The 26,640-nt window shown below is 35.2% G+C and overlaps 2 protein-coding genes across 7 annotated transcripts; one reads left to right on the top strand and one right to left on the bottom strand.

The window, feature by feature from the left end:
* Positions 1–579: 579 nt before the first annotated feature.
* Positions 580–10,467, bottom strand: srsf3a (serine and arginine rich splicing factor 3a). 5 transcript variants are annotated; one of them, XM_081379927.1, is made up of 7 exons: positions 10,227–10,467; positions 5,878–5,929; positions 5,529–5,739; positions 4,441–4,575; positions 1,344–1,382; positions 1,048–1,134; positions 580–962 (listed from the first exon to the last, which is right to left on the bottom strand). In XM_081379927.1, exons 2-7 carry the CDS (start codon positions 5,885–5,887, stop codon positions 935–937), a joined length of 510 nt encoding a protein of 169 aa, XP_081236053.1. In that variant the 5' UTR covers positions 5,888–5,929; positions 10,227–10,467; the 3' UTR covers positions 580–934. The 5 variants fall into 5 exon arrangements, with proteins under 5 accessions (XP_081236053.1, XP_081236056.1, XP_081236052.1 ...); XM_081379930.1 differs by having other exon boundaries at positions 5,878–5,920; positions 10,227–10,313; XM_081379926.1 differs by lacking the exon at positions 10,227–10,467 and adding an exon at positions 6,424–6,814.
* Positions 10,268–25,724, top strand: fkbp5 (FKBP prolyl isomerase 5). Of its 2 annotated transcripts, none has more exons than XM_081379898.1 (11): positions 10,268–10,406; positions 17,014–17,146; positions 18,439–18,583; positions 20,079–20,221; positions 21,218–21,332; positions 21,441–21,597; positions 21,789–21,879; positions 22,246–22,329; positions 22,684–22,869; positions 22,965–23,204; positions 24,544–25,724. In XM_081379898.1, exons 2-11 carry the CDS (start codon positions 17,042–17,044, stop codon positions 24,637–24,639), a joined length of 1,362 nt encoding a protein of 453 aa, XP_081236024.1. In that variant the 5' UTR covers positions 10,268–10,406; positions 17,014–17,041; the 3' UTR covers positions 24,640–25,724. The 2 variants fall into 2 exon arrangements, with proteins under 2 accessions (XP_081236024.1, XP_081236023.1); XM_081379897.1 differs by lacking the exon at positions 10,268–10,406 and adding an exon at positions 13,741–14,148.
* The last annotated feature ends 916 nt before the right edge of the window (positions 25,725–26,640 follow it).

Here is a 26,640-nt window from a genome sequence, read left to right as displayed (position 1 = left end):
ACACACGTTTTTGTCCTTGAAAATTTGATTGCACTTTGAACCATTAAAATTATGTTTTATATTTATAATTTTTTTTTTATTTATCTTTTTGTGCTTACAGTACCATATATTCTGTCATTTCTCAAACATTTTGCAAGCATGTCCAAAACAAACAGCACAGCACTCTGCTGGCTCTCCAACGCATATTTTAAAGCTCATGCAACCCATTTACCTTACCATTTAAAACTCTAAACACTATATGATACATTAAAAGCAAAATTTTCATATTACGCTGCATTTTATTTTTTTACCTTGAAATACCCTTCTGGATTGTTCTTTAAAAAAAAAAGCATTTACAATAAGGTTAAATTAATTACCATTAATGAATTGCATATGAACTATTATTGCAGCATTATAGGTTAGTGTTAATTCATAAAACTATCATTCATTGTTGGTAAATGCATTTGTACATGCGGAAATATTAATAAACTAGATTAATACATGCTTTAAAAATGTAACAGCTAGTTCATGATACCTAATGCAATAACTAATGTCATTGTGTAATCAGAGTGAATTGTCGAGCAAAGAGAAGTCATGCAGTGAATTCATAAGGAACTTTTTTTAATGGAAGTACAAACAAAAAAAGCATACAAAATTGGTTTCAAATGATCAACAGACATGAGTTACTCCATTCAGAACCTTTCACTGCCAAAACAGCATAAAATTACATTCCCGGCATTTAGGCAGGATGAAACAATTGCTACCCATTAAGCACAGATATCTTAAGTAAAAAAGGATCCTCAGAACGCTATAGGGAAAACACATTTTAAAAAGACTTTGGGGCCAAAAGAAAAAAAAAGAAAAAAAAGAAAATCCATTGTTTCCAATCATCCTAGTCTGTTGAGGAGGAACGCACAGACATGCTTTCTCTGACAAGGCTGGACTTGAACAATTCTTACTTCCGACCATTGGATCGTGAACGACTGAAAAGAAATGAAACAAGACAAATTAAATGAGCATAATACTCCAGTTATGTTACAACACAACTACTTATAAGTATAAACCTACCTGCGTGATCTTGAGAAAGACCTTGAAGGTTTATAGTTTCTATCATTAGATAAAGACCTCTCTCTTCTCCTCTCTCTGGAAAGGGACCTATAAAAGACAAGTAAATACACTTGAATGAGTGTTTGTCATAATTACTCACACTGCTTAGGAATTGAAGAAATGAGACAAAAGATGGAGGGCAAAGTTACAGAGCTATATCCATAAGAATAGCCATAAATATAAGTGATGTCAGGAAAATATTTATGGTGATGTCAAATCATACTTCTGTATGATTCTGAAAACATTTAATAGCTCACCTGCTCCGACTACGGCTAAAGCTCTGCCTCCTGGGAGACCTAGACATAGATGCAAGAAATACTAACAAGTCAGGGGTCAATATGGTCAAAAATATTCATGACATATGAAGCGCCACGCAATGACAGTTGTAGTTTTTTTCCAGAACTGATAATAATCTGCCTTCAGTGAAGGTTTTAGGAAACCCATTATGAGTGAATCAATTTTTAAATCAACTATCAGAAGCAGCAGTTCCATATCAGCCTTTTATTTGCCAAACCTTTGTGCACTGATCAAAAAGGTTTCAGTATGAAAACTACTGAAACAGAGGGATATAAATGTACTGTTTTGAAGGGGAGAAACTCACTCTTTGGATATTGTAAAATACACATTACCATAACAAAAAAAAGCTCATACCTCAAAACCACCAAATAAACAATTCAATGTCATTAAGCGGGAGGAAAAGGCATTAACTTACTATTCTGTTTTCAACAAGCTAGTTATGATGCAGTGAAGCTGAGTGCTGATCAGGAGGGCGTAATTTGCGGGGAGATTTTGCCAGATGGTTGCTAGATGTTAACAGCTATACAGTAGTGGCTGAAGATGTCAGTTAGATGAGGACTGCTGAGGATATGTTGTCATGTAGACATTTGGGGAGGGGCATAAGACCCGTTGATTGGTAGTAATTGTGGCGTGGTTGCTTTTGCCGATCAGGTTAACGTTGGAGGAGGTGAAGGAGCCTGAGAGAGGCATGCTCGGGAACCAATGGGCTGGTGGCCATGCTTGGATCATGTGAGCTGATTGGTGTACGCTGGTCACATGATGTTGAAAGAGGGCTAGTTGACTGACTCAGAGGTAGATGAGTAGAGGCTTGGTGATGTCTCTGAAAGGGGGGGTGGGGTGGTCAGCTTCATTAATATAAATAGAAAAATGACATAAAACCCAAACAATGAGAAGATTCTTTGGAAATAAGTCATGTGATCAGCTAAAGACAAAAAAGAAGGAACACCTGGGCCCGGTTGCATGAAACCTCTTAAGTGGTTTGACTTAAAGGGGGTAAAAATCCCTGAGGCAAGGGATTTCTTTAAGTGCGTTGCAACAAACGTCTTAAGGCCTGGGTATATTCATTTTCCACATTCCACTCTGAGTCGCGCACAATTGAGTGTGTGAGCTTTTTAAAGTATACTCTTTTGGCCATGAGTGCGGAAAGAGTGCGAGTGCCAAACTTTGTTAGTGGGCTCAAGTCCCTCACACCTGCGCTGTTGTAGACGCACCGTCCACACGGACACAAAACTTGGGCAGCACGTTGACAGTGTGCGTGGATGTCCCTCCTGATGACAAAAAATATGTCACATGGCCAGTGTGGAACATGGACGGCCAGTGTATACTCTGGGCTTTAACCATCACCCTTCCCTAAGTGTTTATATTAAGCATTTTGTGATAGTTTCTGGCAAAACAGGGCAATGGAGAAGCGGTTGCTATAGTTACAAAAATCTTCCACAATAAACACATTTAATAAACTATACAGATACAATTACAGCATGTTATGGAGATTATTAAAAGGGGGTCTGACGGACAACACAGAGCATCCTACAATTCGAGCATTGTTTCTATGAGTGTACGCACACAGGAAGTGTCCAGCTATGTCACACCGGTGGATGCTCTAAATCCTGCCGTGCAAATCACATAGTTTAGAATTTAATTACATTATATTTGTCCACCCTAACAAGAAATCTAAACCAAACTGGACCAAAGACAAAAAAAAGACTTTAAGGTGAAATGATCACTAAGGACTTTGTTGCAATGCATAACAGAACTTAAGGGAACACTTAAGTAATTAAGGGAAATAATACTTTATGACAGCCTTAATGTTCCTTAAGTGGACCCTTATTTTTTTTCCTGAAACCCATGTTTCACTAAGGGTACCCTTAACCTTAAAAACTTGGGTTTTCTTAACTTACGGGATTTCATGCAACCGGGCCCTGACCCCCACAGCAATTTTCTTTTTTTCTATCAAATTAATAAAGAAATATCTTACTATTGCAATAATACATACTATTGCACTGTAAAATAAAAATGTACTATTTATTAATAATAATAATAATATTAAAGTACAATGTTAAAATAAAAATATGAATAAAATTGTAATTATTATTGTTATTTTACCGCACAACAGAAAAATAATACTAACATTTATGGTGGTCCTAATTTTTTGGCTTTCAAACGTTAAACCATTGAGCTTTTATTTTGAAGGAAAACCGCAGGAAGTTCTTAACGCTTCTCTTTGTAGGCAACAGATTTATAAACAATTCTCATAACAAATTTGAGAAAATGGTTGGTGCATGTTGCCTTAAATTGCAGAATAGCATTTAGTGTGAATCGAAACTGAAAATGAACAGTGCCGTGCTTTGGCTTTACTCTGAAACATGCAGCACAGCTGTTGTGATTTGATGATCGCATTAAACTATATCACATTCTCACAGCCATGCATTGTCAAAATTAATAAAAAAAAAGGTTACCAGGCAACTGCCATCATTTTTACTTGCATTTGATGCTTTGAACCCCCGGCAAACATGCTACGGGTGTCTCGCAGATGGTGACGCGAGCTCGTGCAGCGCTGTCAGAATCAATCCGTGCATTTTATAAATGGGGTAAGAAAACGTAACATTTTGCAGTTTATTTAGTATTCGTTTAAGGCTATTTCACGATTTCAATCATCATAATGTAACCAGCCACACACAAAAAAAAATCCCTCAGATTTAAGCAATTCATGTGGGTCCTACTTTTCAGGACGAAAACATTTTTAGAAATAGGGAAAAATAATATTCCAGGAAATCCGTGACTACAATTTAAGTAAATTAATATCCCAGATCAAAAACTCAACGCAGTCATTTAGAATAATGGACATCAGTTAGGGGGAATAATGCATTGGTTTTATCAAACTTATCAGGGCAAGCATAGCAAGGGGAAGGTTTCGAACAGCTCTCCCAAATTTATGAAAAGATGCTGGTTTGTCAGTCTCCACACCTAGCCTCATCATTCTGCCCATAACTAAGCTTGAGGTGAATGGGTTAAGTCAAAGTTCAGCTCAAGGTGGTCAAGACAAAATCAAAACTGTACCGGCGTCTAGCGGGTGGGCTGCGGCGTCTAGAATCATCACGTGGGCGGCGATTCCAAGAGGGGGGTGGTCCTCGATACCTTGATCGTTTTTCACCACTGGACATTTCAACTCGCACCCGACAACCACATAGTGTCCTGAAGAAGACAAACATAGGGTTATAAAAATACTTTGCGGACAAAGCATGCCACATATTTCAAGATAATGCAGTCCAACCACTGATTAAACAAAGCAATTAATAGCAATTAGCTGTTATATTGGTGACATTTTTAAAATAACATTTACTTCTTAGAGTTATTGTAGTATCAGTGATTGATTAAAAATATTAAAACCATAATTGTATATGTAATGTATATATTTGATATACTGTTTTCATTTTAGTTTAAGTAATTTTGTTGTGTTTGTCATTTTTAATGTTTTCTTTAATATGTCTATATAGTTTTTATTAAGTTTGGTTATTGTAGTACTTGAAAATAAATGAAAAACGAACTTAAGCTAAACAAAAAAGACAAATGTTGCCTTGGAAACTAGCTGAAATATTTTTATACTATTTTAATTACCGTTTATTTTTATTTCAACAAGTAAAAAAAATGGTTTTACCGTTAGTTAATGATAACCTTGTTACATTTGTATATATTTTTGTCCATTTTCAAACACACAAGATACAATTCTTTAAGCCTTTGCTTAAAGGGATAATTCACCCAGAAATGAAAATGGTCATTTACTCACCATCATGTTGTTCCAAACCTGCATGAGTTTCTTTCTTCTGTTAAACACAAATGATGGCATTTTAAAGAATGTTGGTAAATAGACAGCTGACGGTAGCCATTGATTTCCACATTTTCTTTCTACTATGAAAGTCAATGGCTTCCGTCAACTGTCTGGTTACCAACATTCTTCAAAATACCATCTTTTGTGTTCAACAGAAGAAAGAAACTCATACAGGTTTGGAACAACTTGAGGGTGGGTAAGTGATAAAATTTTGATTTTTGGGTGAACTATCCCTTTGATCAGTATAATTTAATCAGCAGGAATCTAATCTTTTGTCTGTTCCAGAGGACTTTGTTCCTGAACCTAAACATATTCTTACCTTCCGTCAAGTTCCCTCACAGCATCAGCCGCATCTCTGGCATCCTCAAACTCCACAAAAGCAAAGCCGGGAGGATTTCTGGCCACCCATACGCTCCTCAGTGGACCATAATAGCCAAATGCTCTCTCCAACTCAGTCTTGTTACCAGTGTTGCCCAAATTACCAACGTAGACCTTACAATCCAGTGGACAATCACGGCTTAGGGAAGGGTCTGCGGAGGGAAAAAGGTTTAGTTAAATAATTTCTATGTTCTGTATAATTAGTTGTATGTCTATCCAACCTTTTTTTAAGAACATTAAAATGTCTCATAGCTAGGGTGGATGTTAGAAAAATGTAATCAAGACGTTACCTCCCATCATATGTCTTCACCAATCCCGAACTGAACTCCACACCTAAAAAAACTGCAAGAAATAAGACCATAGCACCGAGACTATGAATACGCAATAAAAACTGGATGATAAAAGTATCAACTGTTACTTTTAATATGTAGCACAATCAAAAGTGTAACTAAAGAGGCTGTACATTTTGGAAACAATGAAAACACTAGCATGCAACACTGGATCACTCACAAGAGTTATGAAGCTAATTTAAAAGCGGATTTAAAGGAAAAATAAAATACAAACATACAAACGATAGTAAAACGGTTTGAAGGGAGCCCGTGTTTTAACATTCAAAGTCTAGCTCAATTTAAAGCAAGCAGATTTGTTACTCATTACATTCATGTAACGTTACCAAGCTAAAAGGCTAACATAAGCGTTTAAAGGCCTAAACACGACATCAAAGCAATAACAGCATATCAGACTGATTTAAAGAGCAAATCCGACTACATTATAAGTTATACGCACATTATATATTTATTCGAGGTAAGTTAATAATTGCGGTTTCACTTTCTTACCGGTAAATCTGCTTTGTTTGCGTTAGCGAAATCGAAAACGCGCCACTGCCACTAACACCTCGTTGCTAACGCGCGCTAATAGTAACCACAGGCCCTCGCGAGCAAATCTACATGTGAAGCACTTCCGGTTCTCTTCATCTTCAGCAACACGGACGTCAAATGAAAAGCTCTCATGCCTAAAAAATATGGTAAGATCGCTACATTTCTTCTCTTTAAACAGCCATCACACACCTGCGATAACAATATTTTAATGCTACATGGAAGTGTCGAAGGATGAATGTTGGCCTTTTTACAGTCTATGATGTTGACGCATAGGTCCAGCACAGTTATTTAATAGTCTACCAACACCGTACATTTTCTTCCCTTGGATAATTAATGAACCCTTCCTTCTATTTCAGGTCTACTCAACATAGTTTTTATTAGTTGATAACATTTACTAATTATTTTAATATTTTATTCATAAATAAATTTGTGTATGTATATATGCCTACTGTTTATATATATATATATGTATTTTTTTTCTTTCTATATTGTTTTATACAATATATTTGCTAAAAATCATAAGGTTACATATTTTGATAAAAATAAATACAATTATATAGATAGACTAGTGCTGTCCAAACGATTAATTATGATATTTTACATATATATTATTATTATTTTGTATGTTATTTTGGTGGTATGAGCTGTAAAACATATTATGACCCTTTAATTAGGGAAATATGAGGTCAATATGTGTGTCAGATCCTCAACAACTCATTTAGGCAAAAACTTGGGGGCAATATTCAGCCTTTGTTTTAGGTTAAGTAAACACCAGGGGAGTTATGTAACACGCTGCCTCATATTCAAATAAAGAGCACTACGCTGCCTTTATTTTTGTCTCACCAGGCACAGGCAGGTCAGTAAGTATGAATGTATGTTTACATCTACCTCACCCTTTTCATATTCCAACTCTTCTGGGATTTTGTCATTTATATTTATTGTTGTATACTTAAGTAATTTCGAAATCAAAAGAGCATCCCATTGAGAAACCAACATATATTTTCCTCATTTTTATGTTCCATGTATATTTGTCTCCTGCAAGACAATGTGAATTGGTCTGTTACCACACACGGCACAGAATGTTTTTTTCCGCCCAGATTAGTACGGCACATTCTGTTCTGTTTTTCTTCCTGATGACTGGTTAGCCTCTCATGAACCCTCCCTCTCACTCTCCATAAAAGATATACATACAGACTAAAGCACACACACACACACACACACACACACACACACACACACACACACACACACACACACACACACACACACACACACACACACACACACACACACACACACACACACACCTTTGGTTTGGCTTTGCTTACATGTTGATAAATTACTTTCACCCACATACAATGAAATGACACTGATACTAAATTTTATGGATTTAATGAAAAGCTTCTTTTTAATACATTTAATCCAAAGTTCATACATCTTACAGATAGAGAATACTTCAATACACTTCAGTGGAAGCATTTGTTTGAAAAAAGAACTTTCCATTCTACAATATCTGTTAAATGTCATTTTACTGGTCTAGTCTGAAATCTAAACACGCGTGAGATAAAGACATAAGAGGTACAAATCAGGTGTTTTTGTGAAAAAACTCAAAAACTTTTTTTTACAAATTTAAGATTTAATTTAAAATTCTAACATTGAATTACACTGGTAGACTGTTCACAATTTTGTCTGCCTTATACATATAGCCTTATATATTGCAAAACAGCCAGTGCCAACTTTTTCACTCGTCTTGGTTCCTGCAAGTATTTTCCCCTTGATTAGTGCAGTAAAAGATTGTTTAGATTGCCGCAAATGTCCCTACCCGACTATCACTAAATCACTGAAAAAGGGGTCCTGAATGAAAAAATCCATCTGTTATAACTTAGCCAGACGACTTTGAGGTGCTTTCTGCCCGACATATCATTGGAGGGCAGGTTTTTTTGGATGGAGGTTATGGCCTATGTTCGGAAGAGCATACTTTGTATGCAGTGGTATGCAGCACTTTTAGATTCATGGATGACCAACTACATTTATCAAAATGTGCAATACAAAGAGCACATTGCAGAATACTGTATCCCACAATTCTGGCTTGGCCTTACATTTCCAGTGAGACCAATGAACAAGTAATATCAGCTGTGACCAATCTGTATTTGGACTCATTTCTAGAAATTTAACAAACTATTTCTAGAAATTTAACAAACTAAACAATGTCTGTTTAACCTTACTATTTTTTTTAAACCAGGTGGCAGTATGTACTGCAGTTTACAAGTAGTTTGAGAGCGCCATCCAGATTTGCAGTGCTTTATGGGAGTGGGTGGTCACTGTTGAGCTCTTTTGCCAATAATAACATTTGTATTTCCATACTAACAACAACTTATCCGATTGGTGGATCACTCTACAGGATTATGGAAAGTTCTTCACCGGATATTTGGCAATTAACAATATTTTTTTTTAAATAAGTTGAAATCACATTTGTGCCTTCTATAACCAATGCTTAATCTCTGAGCTTATGCTATGTCTGTCTCAAAATGTTATTTTATGGGGAAAATGAATGGGATTTTTACTTTCTGGACCCTACTGTTGGGCTCTTTAGTAGTCACCTATAATATAATCCATTATTTACACCGCAAAGGTGGCACAGAAGCGCTTCTGAAGTGGAAATTGTCTTTACAGACTGTTTAATGCTGCTTAGAGGTGGCATTAATGCATCTACACAACAATTTTAACTGCATAATACGAGGGGCTGAGGTGGGTCAGAGCAGGCATAATTTAGTCCGGCTTTTATTCTGCATTGTGTCTTTACACAGAATTTTGAGCAGGCACAGAGCAGCCTTAACTCAGCTGTGTACAGATAACATATTTGTTTCATCATTTCCAAGTTAGCCTTCAATCTCTTAGATGGACTCACTGTTTTTACAGAATCCATTTACCAAAGGAGGAATATCTGTAATATATAATAATTTATCACAGTTGGAATGTGATGTTTCATTAGAGCATGTAAGAGCACCATGGCAAGAAGACCTTGGAATATTGCAGATTGGCAAAGGGAAGAACCACAAAAAAGGGTTCACTCTTCTTCTTTGTGTATTAGACATGGTTTGATACAATTCAAGATCTTACATAGACTTCACCTATCAAACTAAAGCTCTCTAAGTCGTTTTCTTCTGTGAACTATGTGATAGATGCAGTCAAACTCCATCATCAGGACGTGTTTTGGAAGTATCCTAATATTTGTAATTATTGGATTTCAGTTTTTTAATTATTGTCAGAGTTGTTGGGGAAACCATTGGACCCAGACCCAATTTTGGCTATTTTTGGTGTCAGTGTTGACAGTGTGGAGCTGTCTAAAAATCAGCGGATTGTGCTTGGAGTCGTTGGTTGATTTTGCTCAATTAAAAAAAAAAAATAAAATAATAATAATTTATTAATTATTTTTAAGACGGCAATAATTGAACCCTAACCCCACTACTTATAGTTATTACCCAAACTCTTAATGAAATACATCAATACATTTCTAAGTTGTACAAAAATGTCCTGTTTTTGCCAAAGTTCCTTTATAGAATGCCGGTACATAGAAGGTTATAATAGACTATTACCTCACGCTTTTTCCTATGAGCAGGTCTAGCATTCGGGCGAGTAAAGACAGTGACACATGCAATGTTAATTCCACTTCCCAGACGTTTGTATTAAATGTAGTTGTAGGCTGAAAACAGACGACGCGTTTGTCAACCATGTTTGTCAAGTTCAGTACCATTTCTTACCTCCGTTGCGCAGATGAGTCAGTCAGAGTCTCCAGTCTCCACCGCACGTGCCACTGTGAACTAGAACATTTAGTTCTTGACGCGCGGACCCATTGATCCGAGAATCCAATGGATAACGGACAGGATTATTCTCTTGACTGTCACTAAAAAATAAATAAATCGACATTATTTGACGACAAGGTGAAGCTCCTATAATCCTTATTGCATGCAGTTATTTTAATCGCTTTCCATGCACAATCCCCAATATCCTATCCTATATGAAATATATGTTGTTTAATGTTAACATTTGTAGATCTATGCCATGCATGCCTCATGTTTGTAACTGCTAAAAGTGTTGCCTAATTTTGTAAAATTTGTATTATACAAAATAGGAATTATTTGAACAAACTTTTCATTTGTGCCATTTTAATGTATTTTATTTATACATTTGCCAAATAATCATGGGACCTCTTGAGTGTTTTGCATCACAGTACAGATTATTGATATTCTCTCACACATCAAAATCAGTGTGGTGTAATAATAGGTTACACTGTGATCTGCAGCAAGTGGTGGAACAAGAACAGAGAAGTTGTACTTATGAAAGTATGGGTTTGTGAAAGTGTGATGCTCAATTTAAACCAAAAATGATCCAAGATTAATTGCAGGCCTACTTAAATATTTAAGAGTAAAAAAAAAATATATATTTATTTTTTTAGTTTAAATCTAGAACACACCAGATGTTTATTTAATTAAACTGAAACCAGTACCCTAAAACCTGTCACTTTACATGTTTGGAATAATTACTACTAAAATGTGCTCTGCAGATAATGGAAAAGTGTGGTATACGTATAGAACAGTAAACATTTTTTGGACATACTATCACTTAAAGTAAATTGTGGAGGTCTCTGATATTACAACATTTTGTACTTTGATTTATTTGACGCACTAATTATTTAGTAGCTAATTTAAATCTCACATTGTCACAATTCCCCTGTCCTTGTTCAAGAACTTTTATTTTGAAATTCTTTTGTCTTGTATTGCCTGCGTTCTGTTCCTGTGTGTTTAGCTCCTGTTTCCTTGGTTACCATAGTTATTCGTTGATTAGTGTCTTACCTGTTCCTCATCATCCTGTGTATTTACTCAGTTATCTTCTGTTCTTTATTTTGTGTTGACATTTTGTGCTACTTGTGGTTCCTGATATTTATTAAATGTGATTTAATCGTTCACCTGCATCAAGCCTCTTTGAATCTGGATTATAAAGTCAAGCCAGCACGTAACACACAAAATAGGATATGATAGTATGCTAATTAATCTCCAATCTTTCAACTATCCTAATAAATTAAATCTGGTTAATGCAAACACACCATGGAATTAAGTGACTGGTTGTGATGGGCCAGCACTATTCATTAATTCCTTAATTGCTCTGTAAATGCATTTTTTGTTCTTTTTTTACGGAGTGGGGATGAGTCAAAATTCTATTCAGTGGTTAAACCACAAGCTACAGAAGTTTTAATAGATCTTAATCTCTACCTAAAATATTGCTTAAATTAAGTACATTTATTAAAGTACTGTAGAAACACTTCAAGAGTAAATTAACTTTTCCTGAATGAAATTTACGAACTATTTTCATTTCATCTTTTCTAAGCAAATGAAACCATAACAGGCTGTTTACCTCTGACAGAAGAAAACCTTAATCATATTCTGAATCACCACAAAGCCTTTAGTCAAGAATTTAATTTTTGTAATCACCAAATGCCAGTATATTGAAAACATGACCACAAGTGTTTTTTTTTAAACATTTAATTTTCATGTCAGAATCGTGGGGGAAAAAATGCTGATGATGAATTAAATTATAACTGAGTGATTTTGATCTGCTATGATCACTGAACACGAACAGGAAAAAAGGTCAAACAAGTTTACATGGAGTGTCCCCACTTGGACCTTGTTGGCAGCGTGACATATTGGTCTGAATCCTTATCCTTGAAAACCCCCCGCTTGTTTTCTTGTGCCATCCGTACTGAGCTCTGTCGCAGATCCCTGCTGCTAAGATACCAAACGGAGGCAGCATTTTGTTCTACTCTTTTCTATCCTTAAATACTTTAATAATCCTAGAAAAGCTAAAGGTCACAAAATATTAGAGATCTGTGATTTTAATTCATTACATTTTTGCCACATTTGACAATGTATGTATTCTAAATATTTTAATATTACAAATCAATCAAATAAATGAGCTAAATAGCATCTCTCTGGAATGGATTAACATATCTGCAGAGAATCTTTAATAAACAGAGCCAGAGTCTGTTCTGACACTCACACCATGTTCCTGGATTAACTATCCATCTGAAATGATTGTTTTAAAAAAATCAGGCTTGAAAAGGGAAATCAATCCCAGGCAATCACATATGCCATTGTGTTCCTGCTGACACCTCTTGTTGCTCTGGTGAATGAATCGGGAACATTTTGTTACAGTTCCAGTCTGAGAGGTTTTTGAGGCAGGTAACATGTTGCCCAGTGCTGCTGTTATTCAACATTTGGCATACTAACTTGAAAGGCTGGATTTGATTTCAACTCTTTACTCTTTACATTAATTATAATTTACATTTAATCATTCTGTGTAGAAATTAAATCCAAATATCATTTATTGAAGATAATGCATAGCTTTAAATGTCCAATGAACTGTCTGGCCTACAATAGGTAATGTATCATCTTAAACAGAAAAACATTTCTTTATACACTTTAAGAATTTGTTTTGACTTTAAAAGAAAATAAATGCAAATATTCTTCAGTAAAACCTGTTAAATGATAAAGTTACCTTACAATACAAAGTGAAATATATTTATTTAGCGGACAATAAATGCAATTTTACTGTAAAATACTATGTATGGAAGTCAAAAGTAGGCATATTACTTAATGATTTGAAAATGACATTGAAAATGTGAAAATCTATATTACATTCAACAAAATGCATGTAGGTTAACATTTACAGTATTATTAAAATGATGTGTTTAAAAACAAACAAACAAGTTTCCTTAAAAATTAAAGTAAAGTGACATTCCCAGAGATCCCTGCATGAGGCATAACATTTGATTATATTTTATTTAAATAATAAAGTTTGATTTTGGTAACCAGTTATGTAAAAACAAACAAAAAACAGTTAATTAAAACTATTAATGTTTAGGCTTATAGTGTTATTTTGGTGTTAGCATATGTCCTGATGGTGTTTAGGCATGATTAATGGAAACCATTCTGATGAACATTAATTCATCATGTGTTTTTTCATCATCACCTATGGTAATTGTAAAATATATGGAGAGCAAAATGCCATCCAGTAAACGTCTTCATTGTATTTCACCAGTACTTTTCTTTCAGCTGTCAATTTTACCGTAGCTTAATCTTTTTTTTTTTTTTTGCAATGCATCATATCACTTTAAACCTCCACGTTTTTAAAAATAATATAGTCGTGTTGTTCTTTCCGCGTATCGCTGTGCTCTGACTGTGTGGTTGTACATGCTGTTCTCAACTTGAGCTGTTCAGTCAGCACACAACGGGTTACGGGTCAGGGTGTCTACTAGGACACTGTGTTCTCATCAGCGCGAGCTACAGTACACAGCCGGAACATTGTGTTACTTTGTGGACAGTTTCCAAGGCCTGCCCTTAATTTTTACACTACATTGCCCTCCCCCGCGTTTACTCCTCCTCCTGTAGTCTCATTTCATTTCCCCTGTCCAAATGTCTCGTAGAGGCGTATCGTGTTGATGATTATTGGTGTGGAGAAGTGTAAAACACTGTCGGTAGAACATCTAGTACTCTCGCGCTGAGAGGGCGGGCTTATTCCTCTTTAAGCCACTAGGCACAGGTTGTATTCGCCGGTAAGACTGAAGTTGCATACGGACGGATATATGGTCAAACATATGAAAGGAACGGGCAACAAAAGGGAAATATTGTAAGTCTAGATTTCATGCTTGTTTTGTTTCTTTATCCGCCACATTGACTACCTTTTATACTTTATACAGCTTTCTAAAAGCCTGTTTTCTCATTGTGCTATGCTTTTCCTCCTATAAATCAAGTAAAATATCGCATTGTGGCCTTAACTTATATTGTAAAAATAAAATGAATGGATAAATACTTATGCTGGAAAGAAAACTGAAGCTATAATTTAATTTGCATATTGCAATGTGTTTAGCAGCCTGTAGTTGCGTTTGAGATGTAGCTGCTATGGAGCTAACGTTAACTGAGAGGAAACGAAGCACCACTTTTCAATTCTGGTGCGAGAGAACTCATTGAATGTATATTTCTTCATTTTGTATAGGCTACACACTTTTGCTTACTATTTCACAGAGTCTTTTTCTCATGAATCCATCAAAGCCACAAAGACAGAAAATAAGAAAAAGGCCTATGCTTATGTATTGAAAATGTTTTCTACCTTTCCTTTTTTTTTTTTACTTTGAGATGTGCCTCCTTAGTTTTTCATATTTTTGTAAATTCTGTCATTTCATGTCCCCTACTAACCGTTATACCTACTATCACTGACCAGATACGGCTCAGAACTTGGTTACGCTGCTCTGCTTCAACCATATTTTCATAGAATCTGTTTTGATTATAACTCGTTTTTTTATTGTAAGTGGCAAGTTGATTCTTGTGGCTTTAACTAGCACAGAAAATCCCTTGTTTTGTGGCATAACCACGTATTTAGGTCTGGGAGGACCAAATATGATGATTTTAGAATTTACCAGAATGAACCAGTTAACCATCATCTGAATATTGGGGTTAGATTAATTTCCTTCATTGTCTACGTGGGTCACACCCTTGATTTCAGTGGCAGAGATGTTTTCAAGAGTTGAAAACCCACCATTCTCTACAGAAAATTCAATTTTAATGTTTACGACAATGTGTATGTCATCAGTACAGAAAGAGTCTGGGTGTCTGACAAGGTGATTAACTAGGAATCTGTGAGTGCATGGTGTGCTTGAATGCGGACGGTATGTTCAAGGATGGAATGAGTCAACTGTCTCTGAAAGCTCATCTTTGTAACAGGAATGCCTGTTGCAATCTCCCCACACTGCGGACATCTGAGCCGGAGCTCCAGTAAGAGCTTAGAAAAGTCACACCACCTTTAATTAGTCGATCACTGGAGAGAAAGACTTAAGGACAGTTGGCTTGAAAAGCATGAAGAGATAGCAAGGCATAGAGACAAACACAGTTAGACAAACAGACAATGACAGACCAGTGTGAATTGAGCTAAAGACAGATGAGTTATCAAATGAGTGGTCAGTGAATAAAACAGACACAAAGTTAATAAATACAAGAATTAGTGAGTACAGTACACAATGTCAGGCTTTTTATGCAAGTGCACATCATCTTTATGTTTTATGGCTGAAGTAAGATCTATTAGAGGAACTTCGTAAAATTGGATTCCAAGAAAGATATTTTAGAAGCACTCAGTTGTTAGAATTTAGTTAAATTTGTTAACATGTAAAGCAGAAAAAACACACCAACAAAACCAGAGACGTTTTTACTTTGCATTTTTTTGAAGTTAGATGTTTAACAACATCAAATTTGTATGTTAATTCTGTTTCAATTACAGTTAAAAGGCTTCCAGCGCTGTTTAATCAAATTGGAATTGTATTTATGTCTCTTGTTGACTTGCATGTTCACGGCCTTTATCTTGGGTTTTTAGACTAACTCGTGCTCAAAGAATGATACATTTCCTCAGCAATGCTGTAAACCAGGATGGTAGCAGACTATTTCTGTAGATGCGTCACATAGCCCGTACTCTTAATTTTCACTCTGCCATATTCCCTTTCCAAGACATAAACCCTAAACTCACATGCAGTGAGGTGAATATTTGTGATGAATATATTATACTTTCAATGCAAAAAATATGTTAGTTACAATGATTAGTTTGGCACTGTCTGCTTTCAAGTTAAGTCCCTGAAACAATAGACATGGATATTTCTGTTGTTGTCTTCGGTTAGGTATGTGCTGCTATGTCTGCTCTTATGCATTAATAGAACTTTTCTTGAAATGAATACATTTCCTGTAACCTTCAGTGTTTTGTGTATAGTAACAAAAGGAAGGTCTTGGATTGAGTGCCTTGAGTCATTGTAGTATCTCATCGCCTCAAGTAACGTGGACCGGACTGAATGTTCCCTTCTCCGTTCTGTTTTCTTCCCGTGCGTTTTTACTAAGTTTACTGACATAAATCTCACAAGACATCCTTCTCTAGAATCTGAACTTGTTCCAGGAACATAGAATAAAAGGAACATAGTGTTTCGTCGCACACGTTCACAAGATTTAGTGCACACTCAAATAAAATACCTCAAAAACTCTTTACACACACACACAGACACAGACACAGACACACACACACACACACACACACACACACACGCACACGCACACGCACACGCACACGCACACACACACACAGGGACCAACTAACAATTTTTCTAGGTAGAAAAACAAAACAGTTATGGCAATCTTGTGAAAAATGTCACAAACACAACGATACAAGCATATGTGCACACTCACATTTGATTTGCATGTGCAGTATACAGTATTTGAGCTCGTGCTATATTGACCTTTGAGAGGTTATAATGTCTAAATGTTTTTTTAGGTTTGATTATAAAAAAATAAATAAAAAATGCCAGTATCACGTAAGAAGGATTACAACATACTTTTGTATGAAAATTCCCCATATGAGGAAATTTGGAAATGAGGAAACATTTGAATTTGTCTGAAGATAGCAGTGCCTTATAATATTTGTTTAAGATAAAAAAGTCAAATATTGTATGTTTGTTGTTTTTAGGGGAACACGGGTATGTACGAGTGGCGAGATGTCATCTTTAGAGGATATCTTTTCCACTAACCAGTGCCCAACTGCTGTCTTTACCTCCCAAGGCACAGATGTCACTCCAAACGGTGACCGTGGAGTATGTAAGGTAATCCAGTCATTACTAACTCTGTATCACAGCTGTTAGTTTACAATTTCTGTAGTCATGAACAATATGTGGGGTCAAAATGTTTGCAACCATAGTAAAAAAAAAAAAAACTTTTATTTTTCACTTTTTTATAATGTAATATAGCATTTTCCATTAGCCTAAACAGTATTCAGGATTATTAAATTCAGGATGTCTTCAGAAAGTTCATAAGAACATTGTGCATTCTCTTTATTTACAGGTTTAAAGAAAAGTTTCAATGTGGACTTTTAGACCTCACTGTATGTTGAATGTAACATACATATTTCAAACAACAGAGTCTGCTAAAGTAATATTGCGATAATTTTGTGTGCTTGTGCTGTTGATTCAAGGAGCATAAGGTTTTATTGAGATAAATCTGTTGAGAGTTAGTTTGAATCTGCTATTTTCTTCAGATTCAGAATGATCTGGTGTTAAAGGGTTAGTTTACCCCCAATTTTTTTTTTTATTGTCATCATTTACTCACCCTCATGTTGTTCCAAAACCATAAGACTTTTGTTCATCTTCGGAACGCAAATGAAAATATTTTAAATGAAATCTGAGCGATTCTTTGTCCCTCCATTGACAGCTACTCAACTGTAAATTTGACGCTTAAAAAGTTCACAAAGAGATCGTAAAACGAATCCATAAGAATTGAGCGGTTTAGTCCAAATTTTCTGAAGAGACACGATCACTTTATATGATGAACAGATTTAATTAAGACTTTTATTTACATATAAACATTGATCAGTGAACATAAACGAGCTCAACCAACCGGGCTTGCCGCACGAGAACAAACCTCTTGCTGAAGCTCAAACGTGATGCGTAACACACAAAAATGAACCTTATTGGTTTCACACGTCAAGCAAACATGCTTGAGCTTCCGTTTACCACAACTGATGTGTGCGTTGATGAATGTTTATATGTGAATAAAAGACTAAATTAAACCTGTTCAGCATTCTGTATAAAGCAATCATGTTTCTTCAGAAAATTTGGACTAAACCAGTCAATTCAAATGGATTTGTTATACAATCTTTTTTATGAACTTTTAGAAGCATCAAAGTGGTAGCTTTCTTAGCTGTCAGAAATCTCTCAGATTTTATTAAACATGTCTTCTGTAGATGAACAAAATTCTTATGGGTTTGGAACTACATGAGGGTGAGTAAATGGTGACAGAATAAAAATTTTTGGGTCAACTAACCCTTTAATTTAAAATAAATATGAGGTAGTGTAAGGATGGATTGTTAACTTTTTTTCTCCCATATGTCTCTCTACAGATTGTGAAACGGCATGGTGTGGAGGGGGAAATGCCGATGATTGGGGACAAGGTGTTTGTCCACTACACAGGCAGACTCCTCAATGGAAAGAAGTTTGACTCCAGTCTAGACCGCAAGGAGCCTTTTGTTTTCAGTGTGGGAAAAGGTAATAGATTTCATAGATTTATTTTACATTTGACTTTTTTTTTTTCATATTTAATTTTTTTAATTCAAAATGAATGTGTTTTTATTTAAACAAATAATGTGTTGCAAGAGAGAAATGTATTCTTGCCACATTCGTGACAAATGGATAAGCAGATACATCATAATATGTGCTATGCTATGTATAGTAGCATATACATTATTTATAATATTGGGCATTGTTTAGTATGCAATTATTTGGCTCAACTTAATGCATCTGTGGACAGTTCCACGCATTGAATTTTGATAGATTTGCTAACCTTAAATTAAACAATAGTGTGCAAACATATTCAACAGCATATTCATCATATACCCGTCTGCTAAGCAGAACTCCACTCTTCCCCACATAAGAGAAACTCTTTTAAATATCAACAGAAATAATATAAAACATTTGTTTTATCTCAACCCCCCCCCCCCCCCCAACACAAAGTCTAGAATCATCTGCCAGTTACAGCAACAAAACATACTGTGTATAAATTATTAATTTAGTCCCACACAAATAAGTAAGCTTTTATTTTGCACTTTAAATCATCTACAACTACAAATTAAGTTCAAGAATTGGGCTGTACTAGTTCATTTTGAAATAAATTAAGAAAGCTGCAAATCAAATATAATTTGTACGTTTTGTAATAGATGACATTATGTTTATTAAAAAAGAAAATCTAATCTAAATGTCTCATTTGTATTTTTTTATGTATGAGTTGCACATGCAAATAGTTTGTATTACAATGACATGTCGATGATTCGTTAGTACTATGACATAAGTGTTTGTTAAATGGAACAGTTATGGAACCTGACAATTTCACTCAACATTTCTCACTTAAGAGCAGGACTAAAATTCCTGTTTAATGATATTTGTGGTTTAAGGGGTGTAATTACTGGTGTTGTTTAGGCGTGTGGTGCCTCCCTTATTATCTGCTGTTTCATTCCCAAACAGACAATTTGTCATAAAGATATTAATATAAATGATTTGCTATGAAAATGAGCCACAAACTAATTTTTTGTTCAGTTTTTGAAATAAAAATACTGCACTATTCAGTGTTTTTCAGTATTTGTGGATTGTATTAAATATTTATTTATAATAAGTAAAATAAATAAAACAAAGATATATATATATATATATATATATAAAAATAAGTACGGTTACACTTTATTTTAAGGTGTCTGTGTTACAGGGTAAGTATACATTTAAGTACTGAGTAAAATAATTAACTACATGTACTTACTATAGGGTTAGGGTTAGGATTAGGATTGGGGTTTGATTTAGGGTTAGTTGCATTATGTATAATTTATAGTTATTACTTCTGTAACTACATGTAACGTGTAACAAGGACACTGTAAAATAAAGTGTTACCGCATTTTACTTATAAAGGTATTTAAGTTACTTATATTTATCTTATAATGGCAAAACATTTACAATAGAATTGAATTCATTAGTAGTGTCTGGTTAATTCACACAGGTCAGGTCATCAAGGCGTGGGATATTGGTGTGTGTTCCATGCAGAGAGGGGAGGTGTGCTTGATGCTCTGTAAGCCTGAATATGCGTACGGTTCAGCTGGCAGCCCACCAAAGGTTCCTCCCAATGCCACACTTGTGTTTGAGGTAGGAACATCAAGCACTTAAAGTGTAACTTCAACGATTTTTTAACCCGCTTTGTTTTGTCGGGGTCGGCAGAGGGTTATTACCAGGACAGTTATTAAGAGTAGGTTTATCACTGAAAAATGTATCATACTTTGTCTACTTTTTAAACAGCATTATGGTTAAAGTGAAACACTATGGCAACAGTTTACTTTCCTGTACGATTACGGCATTTTGCTTCGGGCAGAACTGACAGAACAGCTGTTTATTTCACTTTATAAAACACTGTGTTTGCAGTCATCCAGATTGAAATGTTAGCCACGAACACTTTAGACTACAAACACTTCAGATTTTCCGTCACGGCGTTCTCTCCATATTTAAGATTCTTTGCAGCCTTTAGCCACTGCCTACAACTCACTGGAAACTGAAAGTAACTCACTCCCGCTAAACCTTTACTCTTTGAATCCTTGCATCCGGGAACAATACAAGTCGACACCATTATGACCAAAAGTTTACTAAGAAGTATTTCCTACTAAAGCAAGGCAGTATTTGACTCTGGTAAGCGTATCCAACAGCAGACTGGTGGGAGTGGCTTTTTTTTTAAGCACTGATTTCACTTTTTTTTTTTTTGCCTTTTCTACTGCATAGGCAGCCAAGTTTTATTGAAAGCCAGCTGTGAAGCACAGCAGTGAAGAAACTTTGGATTCATGGATTAACTTTTTAAATATCTTAAATATCTTGTAGAGAATGCATTATTGGTGTTTCTTCTTCAGCCCTGGATACTTCTGGCTCTGTGGACATTTAAAAAGTGTATTTTTTTATGTGACTTTCATGTAACAAAAAGTTGAAATGTGGTATTTTTTATTAAAAATCATCCCCTGGGACATAAAATTGCCTGAAGTTGAAGAAACACATGGTTATATTTGTCTCAAAGTGGTGTATACAATGATCCAAAACACAAAAAGCCTCTTTTAGTCTGTTACATTTAAAAGTACAAATGGGTCTACTTCCCAAAATTAGATTGAGCTGCTGAGCTTCAGAGGGGAGAAGATTACAGAAGATGGTGGGATCATGAAGAGAATAAAGGTCAAAGGTGAAGGCTATAACAGTCCTAATGAAGGCGCCACAGTCCATGGTAAGTCTGAGAATTATGAATATTCGTAATATGGTTGTAATTCTTAGACAGTGCGTTTGAATACAATATTAATTTGGATTACAATTCTGTTTGGTTTCTGTGCCTTAGTACACTTGGAGGGGTGGTGTGGAGGTCGGTTATTTGAGTCTCGGGATGTTACCTTTGTTGTGGGTGAATCAGAGGACGTGGGTGTTCCTTTAGGAGTGGACAGGGCCATGGAGAATATCCAAAAGGGCGAATGCTGTTTATTACACTTAAAGCCCAAGTAAGAATTGCCATTCTGTTCAGATTTTTAAATATTTACTAAGTGTTTTATTTTTTATTAAGAGCTGGATTATTTGTTTGGAATATACTGTTTGGAAAATACAGTTTATGTAATATAATATAGTATAATATAATATAATATAATATAATATAACTATCACCATCTTAACTCAGTCTGTGTTATGCTTTCAGGTACGGTTATGGCAAAGAGGGTAAAAAAGAATATGACATTGGATCAAATGCAGAACTACTATATGAAGTGACACTGAAGGACTTTGAAAAGGTGAGATATTTCATTTTAGACCCATAGTATTTAGTAAAAGCTTTCTGAATGATCCCAAAGCTCAATGAATGATCATATACAGTAGGGCCGCAAAAAAATAAAATAACAAAAGCTGCCTTAAGTTCATTATATTTTTTTTTATGCATTAAACTGTAAAAAATAAAGTATTTAATCATTGTTTTATCGCATTAATACGTAATATAATAAACAGGATTAGCCAGGTTAAAAATTAAGTTTTCAAACATGTGTATCTTCGAAAAAGGAGTGGAAAATCCCAGAATACAGTTAAAGTGTGCCCTCTAATGGTCATAGACAGAACTGACAGAAAACCTAAAAATACTACATTGACAATTCCTCTTGTTTCAGGCCAAAGAATCCTGGGAAATGGACCTTAATGAGAAATTGGAACGTGCTGTTTTAGTCAAACAAAAAGGAACACACTATTTCAAGGTTCGTCTACACTTTTGTCTTTACTGTATATTTACATGCCTATTCTTGCCTACTGATTTGCTTTTTATATTATTATAGGCATGCATCCTGCATTTAGTAATTACTTTTATAATACTAAATATATAAAACTAATAATAATTGTTATTAATAAGATTCATATATATATATATATATATATATATATATATATATATATATATATATATATATATATATATTATTCCAAACACTAAGAATTCAAGATGTTGTAAATTTTTTTTATTTGAGCTCAAATGCTTTCTACGATCATATTATGTTCTTGTTTTGATGGCAGCAGTCAGGTAATTGACTTCCTTCTTTATACTGTGTATTCAGGCTGGACTGTACAACCATGCTGTAATTCAGTACCAGCAGATTGTAAACTGGTTAGAGATGGAGTGTGGTACAGAAAAGGAGCAGCAACAAGCCATCCAGTCTTTCCTCATAGTGGCCCATCTGAATCTGGCTTTGTGCTGTCTGCGTTTGCGAGAGTATTCTCAAACAGTGGAGAACTGCAACAAGGTAGAGTAAGATAACAGTGAACAAAAAATCATCTACAGTATGTGTCTCAATTTTTTTTTCTTTTCTTACCGTGTCATACTGGTTTTCATTACTAGGTAATGGAGCTGGACCCAGAAAATGAGAAAGCTCTATATCGGAGAGGTGAAGCGCGTCTGTTGCTCAACGAGTTCAGCCTGGCCCTGATGGACTTCAGGAAAGTTTTGCAAGTTAACTCCTTCAACCGCGCTGCCCGCAGCCAGATTGCCATCTGTCAGCGCAAGATTCATGAGCACCATGAGCGTGACAAGAAGATCTATGCAAACATGTTCCAGAGGTTTGCTGAACACGATGCTAAGGTATTACACTAGCCAGAAGGACAAATGACAAATTCATTCACTCGTGTTGCCGTTTTATGAATGCAGCATTAGGAAATGATTGATTCTTTACTTGAATAAACAATGCTCTTGGTTGTACTCCACAAAGCTAATCTCATTCAAAAAAACTAATACTGCAGAGAGGACATGATCCTGGGCTAAAGCTAATTGACCTTTGGCAAAGTATTAGTCAAGTTAACGAATAAAATCAATGCGTTTCATGATGACTTGAAAGCAAAATAAATGCAGTATGACTTTTGTGCTACATAGCAAGTCTTCCAAAGCCCTGCAATATTTTTGTGTGAGGTAAAGACTAAAATTTCATTTGTTAATGACTAAGAATCTTCCCCTTTTCAGTAGATCTATAAATCAGTGGTTCTCAAAAGTTTTGACTCGAAAATGTTCTTCAATAAAATTATAGTTATTGAGGTAAAAAAAAAAAAAAAAAAAAAAAATATATATATATATATATATATATATATATATATATATTTCATTTACATTATTTTAATAATAATATATTAATTTAAACTCTTAAATCATCCTGTGTCCCCCTTGGAAATTTGCTGAGCTTGAGAACCACTGCTTTAAATGTAATGTGTGTATTTTGAAAATGTGCATATTCACAGTTTTAGTTTTTTAGTCTTATTATAGTTTTATTAATGTTTTAATTTAGCTTTTATTTATTTTAGTTTTCATGCTAAGTTTAGTTAAGTGTCATTTTTTTTATTTTTTTTTATTTAGCTATTTCTTTTTTTATTTCAGTTTTAGTTTTTTCCAGTTATTCATTTTAAGTGCTTCAACTTTCGGTCTATTGCCAAGGCAGCATTTCTAATTTATGTGTAAGTTAATTAACTAATATTTATATTTCAGATTTATATTTCAATTAGATAATAACAACCCTGTTAAGCACATCTCAACTATTAAAGGTATAGCGGAGGATTTTTTACTTCCGGGTGGATCACCTATACTATTGGTCCTCCTAATTGTCAATCATTCTGGTGAATCAATCAAACTTTTCAAAAAGTGGAGAGGGCGGGTCTTATCTAAAATTCAGAAAGATCCTCCACTATACCTTTAATGAGAAAAACAAGAACCCGTAATGTTCGCATTAAACCTATTTTAATGGTGTTTTGTGTGTGGTTTTTGGAACAGTCCTTGATCAACATTCTGCATAGGAAAAAATTCATACCTGCTTGTAACAACATGATAGCAAGTAAATCATTTTTGGGCAAACTATCCTTTTAATAATTGCCATCTTTATTGTTTGAAGAAAATACTATTAATTTAGCAGCTAAAAATGTTGTTTCTCTGTTTGTAGGTGGGCCGATTAAAAAGGAAAAAAGAAGAGAGTGGAATTTCAGATCAGAATAAACAGGGACTAAAGAGACCACGTTTCAGTCAGGACAGCTCCTAAAACTCCAGACACTATTCAGGAGGCCCAAGTAAGGAGGTCAGGCTGTGGGGATGGCTGGCTCGTCCTCGACTGCGTCATAAGATGGCAATGGATTGGAGGCTTGGATGAGCCCTCTCTAAGCCTTGACCTCTGACCTCATCATCTCCCAGACTGAAAACAAATGCTGGGAAAGATTCTAATAATTAGGTTTAAGGATATTGAGGAGCTGCAAACCTTAATGCCATTCCTACAAGAACAGAAAACAAACAACAACAAACACCAAAGCGCATAATTCTGTGACCACCTGTAAACCTCTACGGTGCACGCCTCAGCTCTCAAAAAGGCATTCATCCGCTGCATTAATGCGAAAGCATATGGTTTAATATTATATTGCATTATAGACTTGAATACAACCTAGTACCTTACCATGTACTGTAACTGTGCAGTATTCAGTGTAATTGCATCGACTTTGTGCATAATCAGATTAGGAGTTTGCAGTGGTGGGGTGTGTACTGGAGGCTTGATGTTTTTTTGTATTATGTTTGTATAAGTGTGTATGATATTTAGATGCAAGTGACCATAGTGGATAGCTGGACCTAAAAGTGCAATCCTCCCTTTGGAGAAAACCTATTTTGTGACTCTCCCAGCTGTATTCTTTGAGGAGTCACAGCAGGCCCACATTCACAAACACACTTTTGATACTTCTGAGAGACTTGCATGCTTCTTTACTGCATCCTGGGAACATCCTAGATTTGGGACTACATTTGAAAATATTAACAGGTTAGTTTCAACCTGAAACCCGGTAGACATACTTGTCTGAAGTTCAATAGCTATATTTTTGAGCTGAGTTTCCATTACAGTTTGAAGCTCAAATGCTTTTTAGGCAAACCTTTTGACAAGATAGGAATATTTCAAATAACTGTTCTCATAAAACCCACTTGTTCATTTGATCAAATACTAACTAGTGTGGTTTGCATGTTTTTCAGTATGTTCCCCATGTTTCAGACAGTTTTAATAATATTAATAATGAACAGTTTGTTAACTTTTTTCTGTTTACCGTTTGATGCATTACAGCAGGCCTGTCAATAAATATTCAAAGAAAACTGCTCAACTTTCTTGTGTTTTTGTTGTCTGTGACACTCAATGTACGACTTTAGACTTGCATTTACACACTCGGATATAGAAGAGGCAAGTCTAAAATGAACACGCTATTCAGAAATAATGTGTTCACTACCGTTCAAAAGCTAAGGGTCAGTGCTATTTTATTTTTTTAACAAATGAATACTTTTATGTGTGAAGACGGATAGAAACAGATATATGCAGATTTCTATTTCAAATAAATGCTGTTCTTTTGAAATTTCTATTCATCAAAGAATCCTGGAGAAACATGCATCCACAAATGTTTCTTGAGCACCAAATCAGCATCATGTGACTGAAGACTGGAGTAACAGCTTTGAATGACAGGGGGAAATCTTCATTTTAAACTGCATTCAAATATTATTACTGTTTTTACTGTATTTTTTATCAGCCTCGGTGAGGATAAGAAACTCTTTTCAAAAACATTAAAAACTCTTTTTGAGCAGGCCTATTTGTAGACGTTTAAGAGTCTGTTGTGTCGACCTTGATTTACTGCAATATTGAGGTGTTCAGTTTGATTTTGATTTTAGAAAATAAACTCCTCACAAATCAACTTTTTCTCGTTTTTCACTGGCATGCCTCTTAGGCGTTGAAGAACAGTGCATCTTTTGAGCCTATACATTCAGTAGCCTATCCGTAAAATACTTAAGTACTGTTAAAATGAGATCCTCTTTTACGCAAGTGGAATTGGAACTGTTGACTTGTAACTTGTAATTGAGTCATGTAAGGTATCTCTACATTTCTTTAAGTATGGCTTTCAGGCACGCTTTACACCTCTGCTTTCCAGAGGCCTTTTGTCCAAGGTTGGGGGAACTCCCAGCAAACACAGAATGTTGGCGCAACGTAGCCAACCTTCTAACAACGTTTTAACGACATGGCCAAAAG

Source organism: Scardinius erythrophthalmus (genome assembly GCF_964197995.2).
Source record: "Scardinius erythrophthalmus genome assembly, chromosome: 12".
In the NCBI taxonomy this organism is placed as follows: domain Eukaryota; kingdom Metazoa; phylum Chordata; class Actinopteri; order Cypriniformes; family Leuciscidae; genus Scardinius; species Scardinius erythrophthalmus.
Note: the sequence above shows the minus strand (reverse complement) of the source record. Positions and strands in the feature narration are given on the sequence as shown.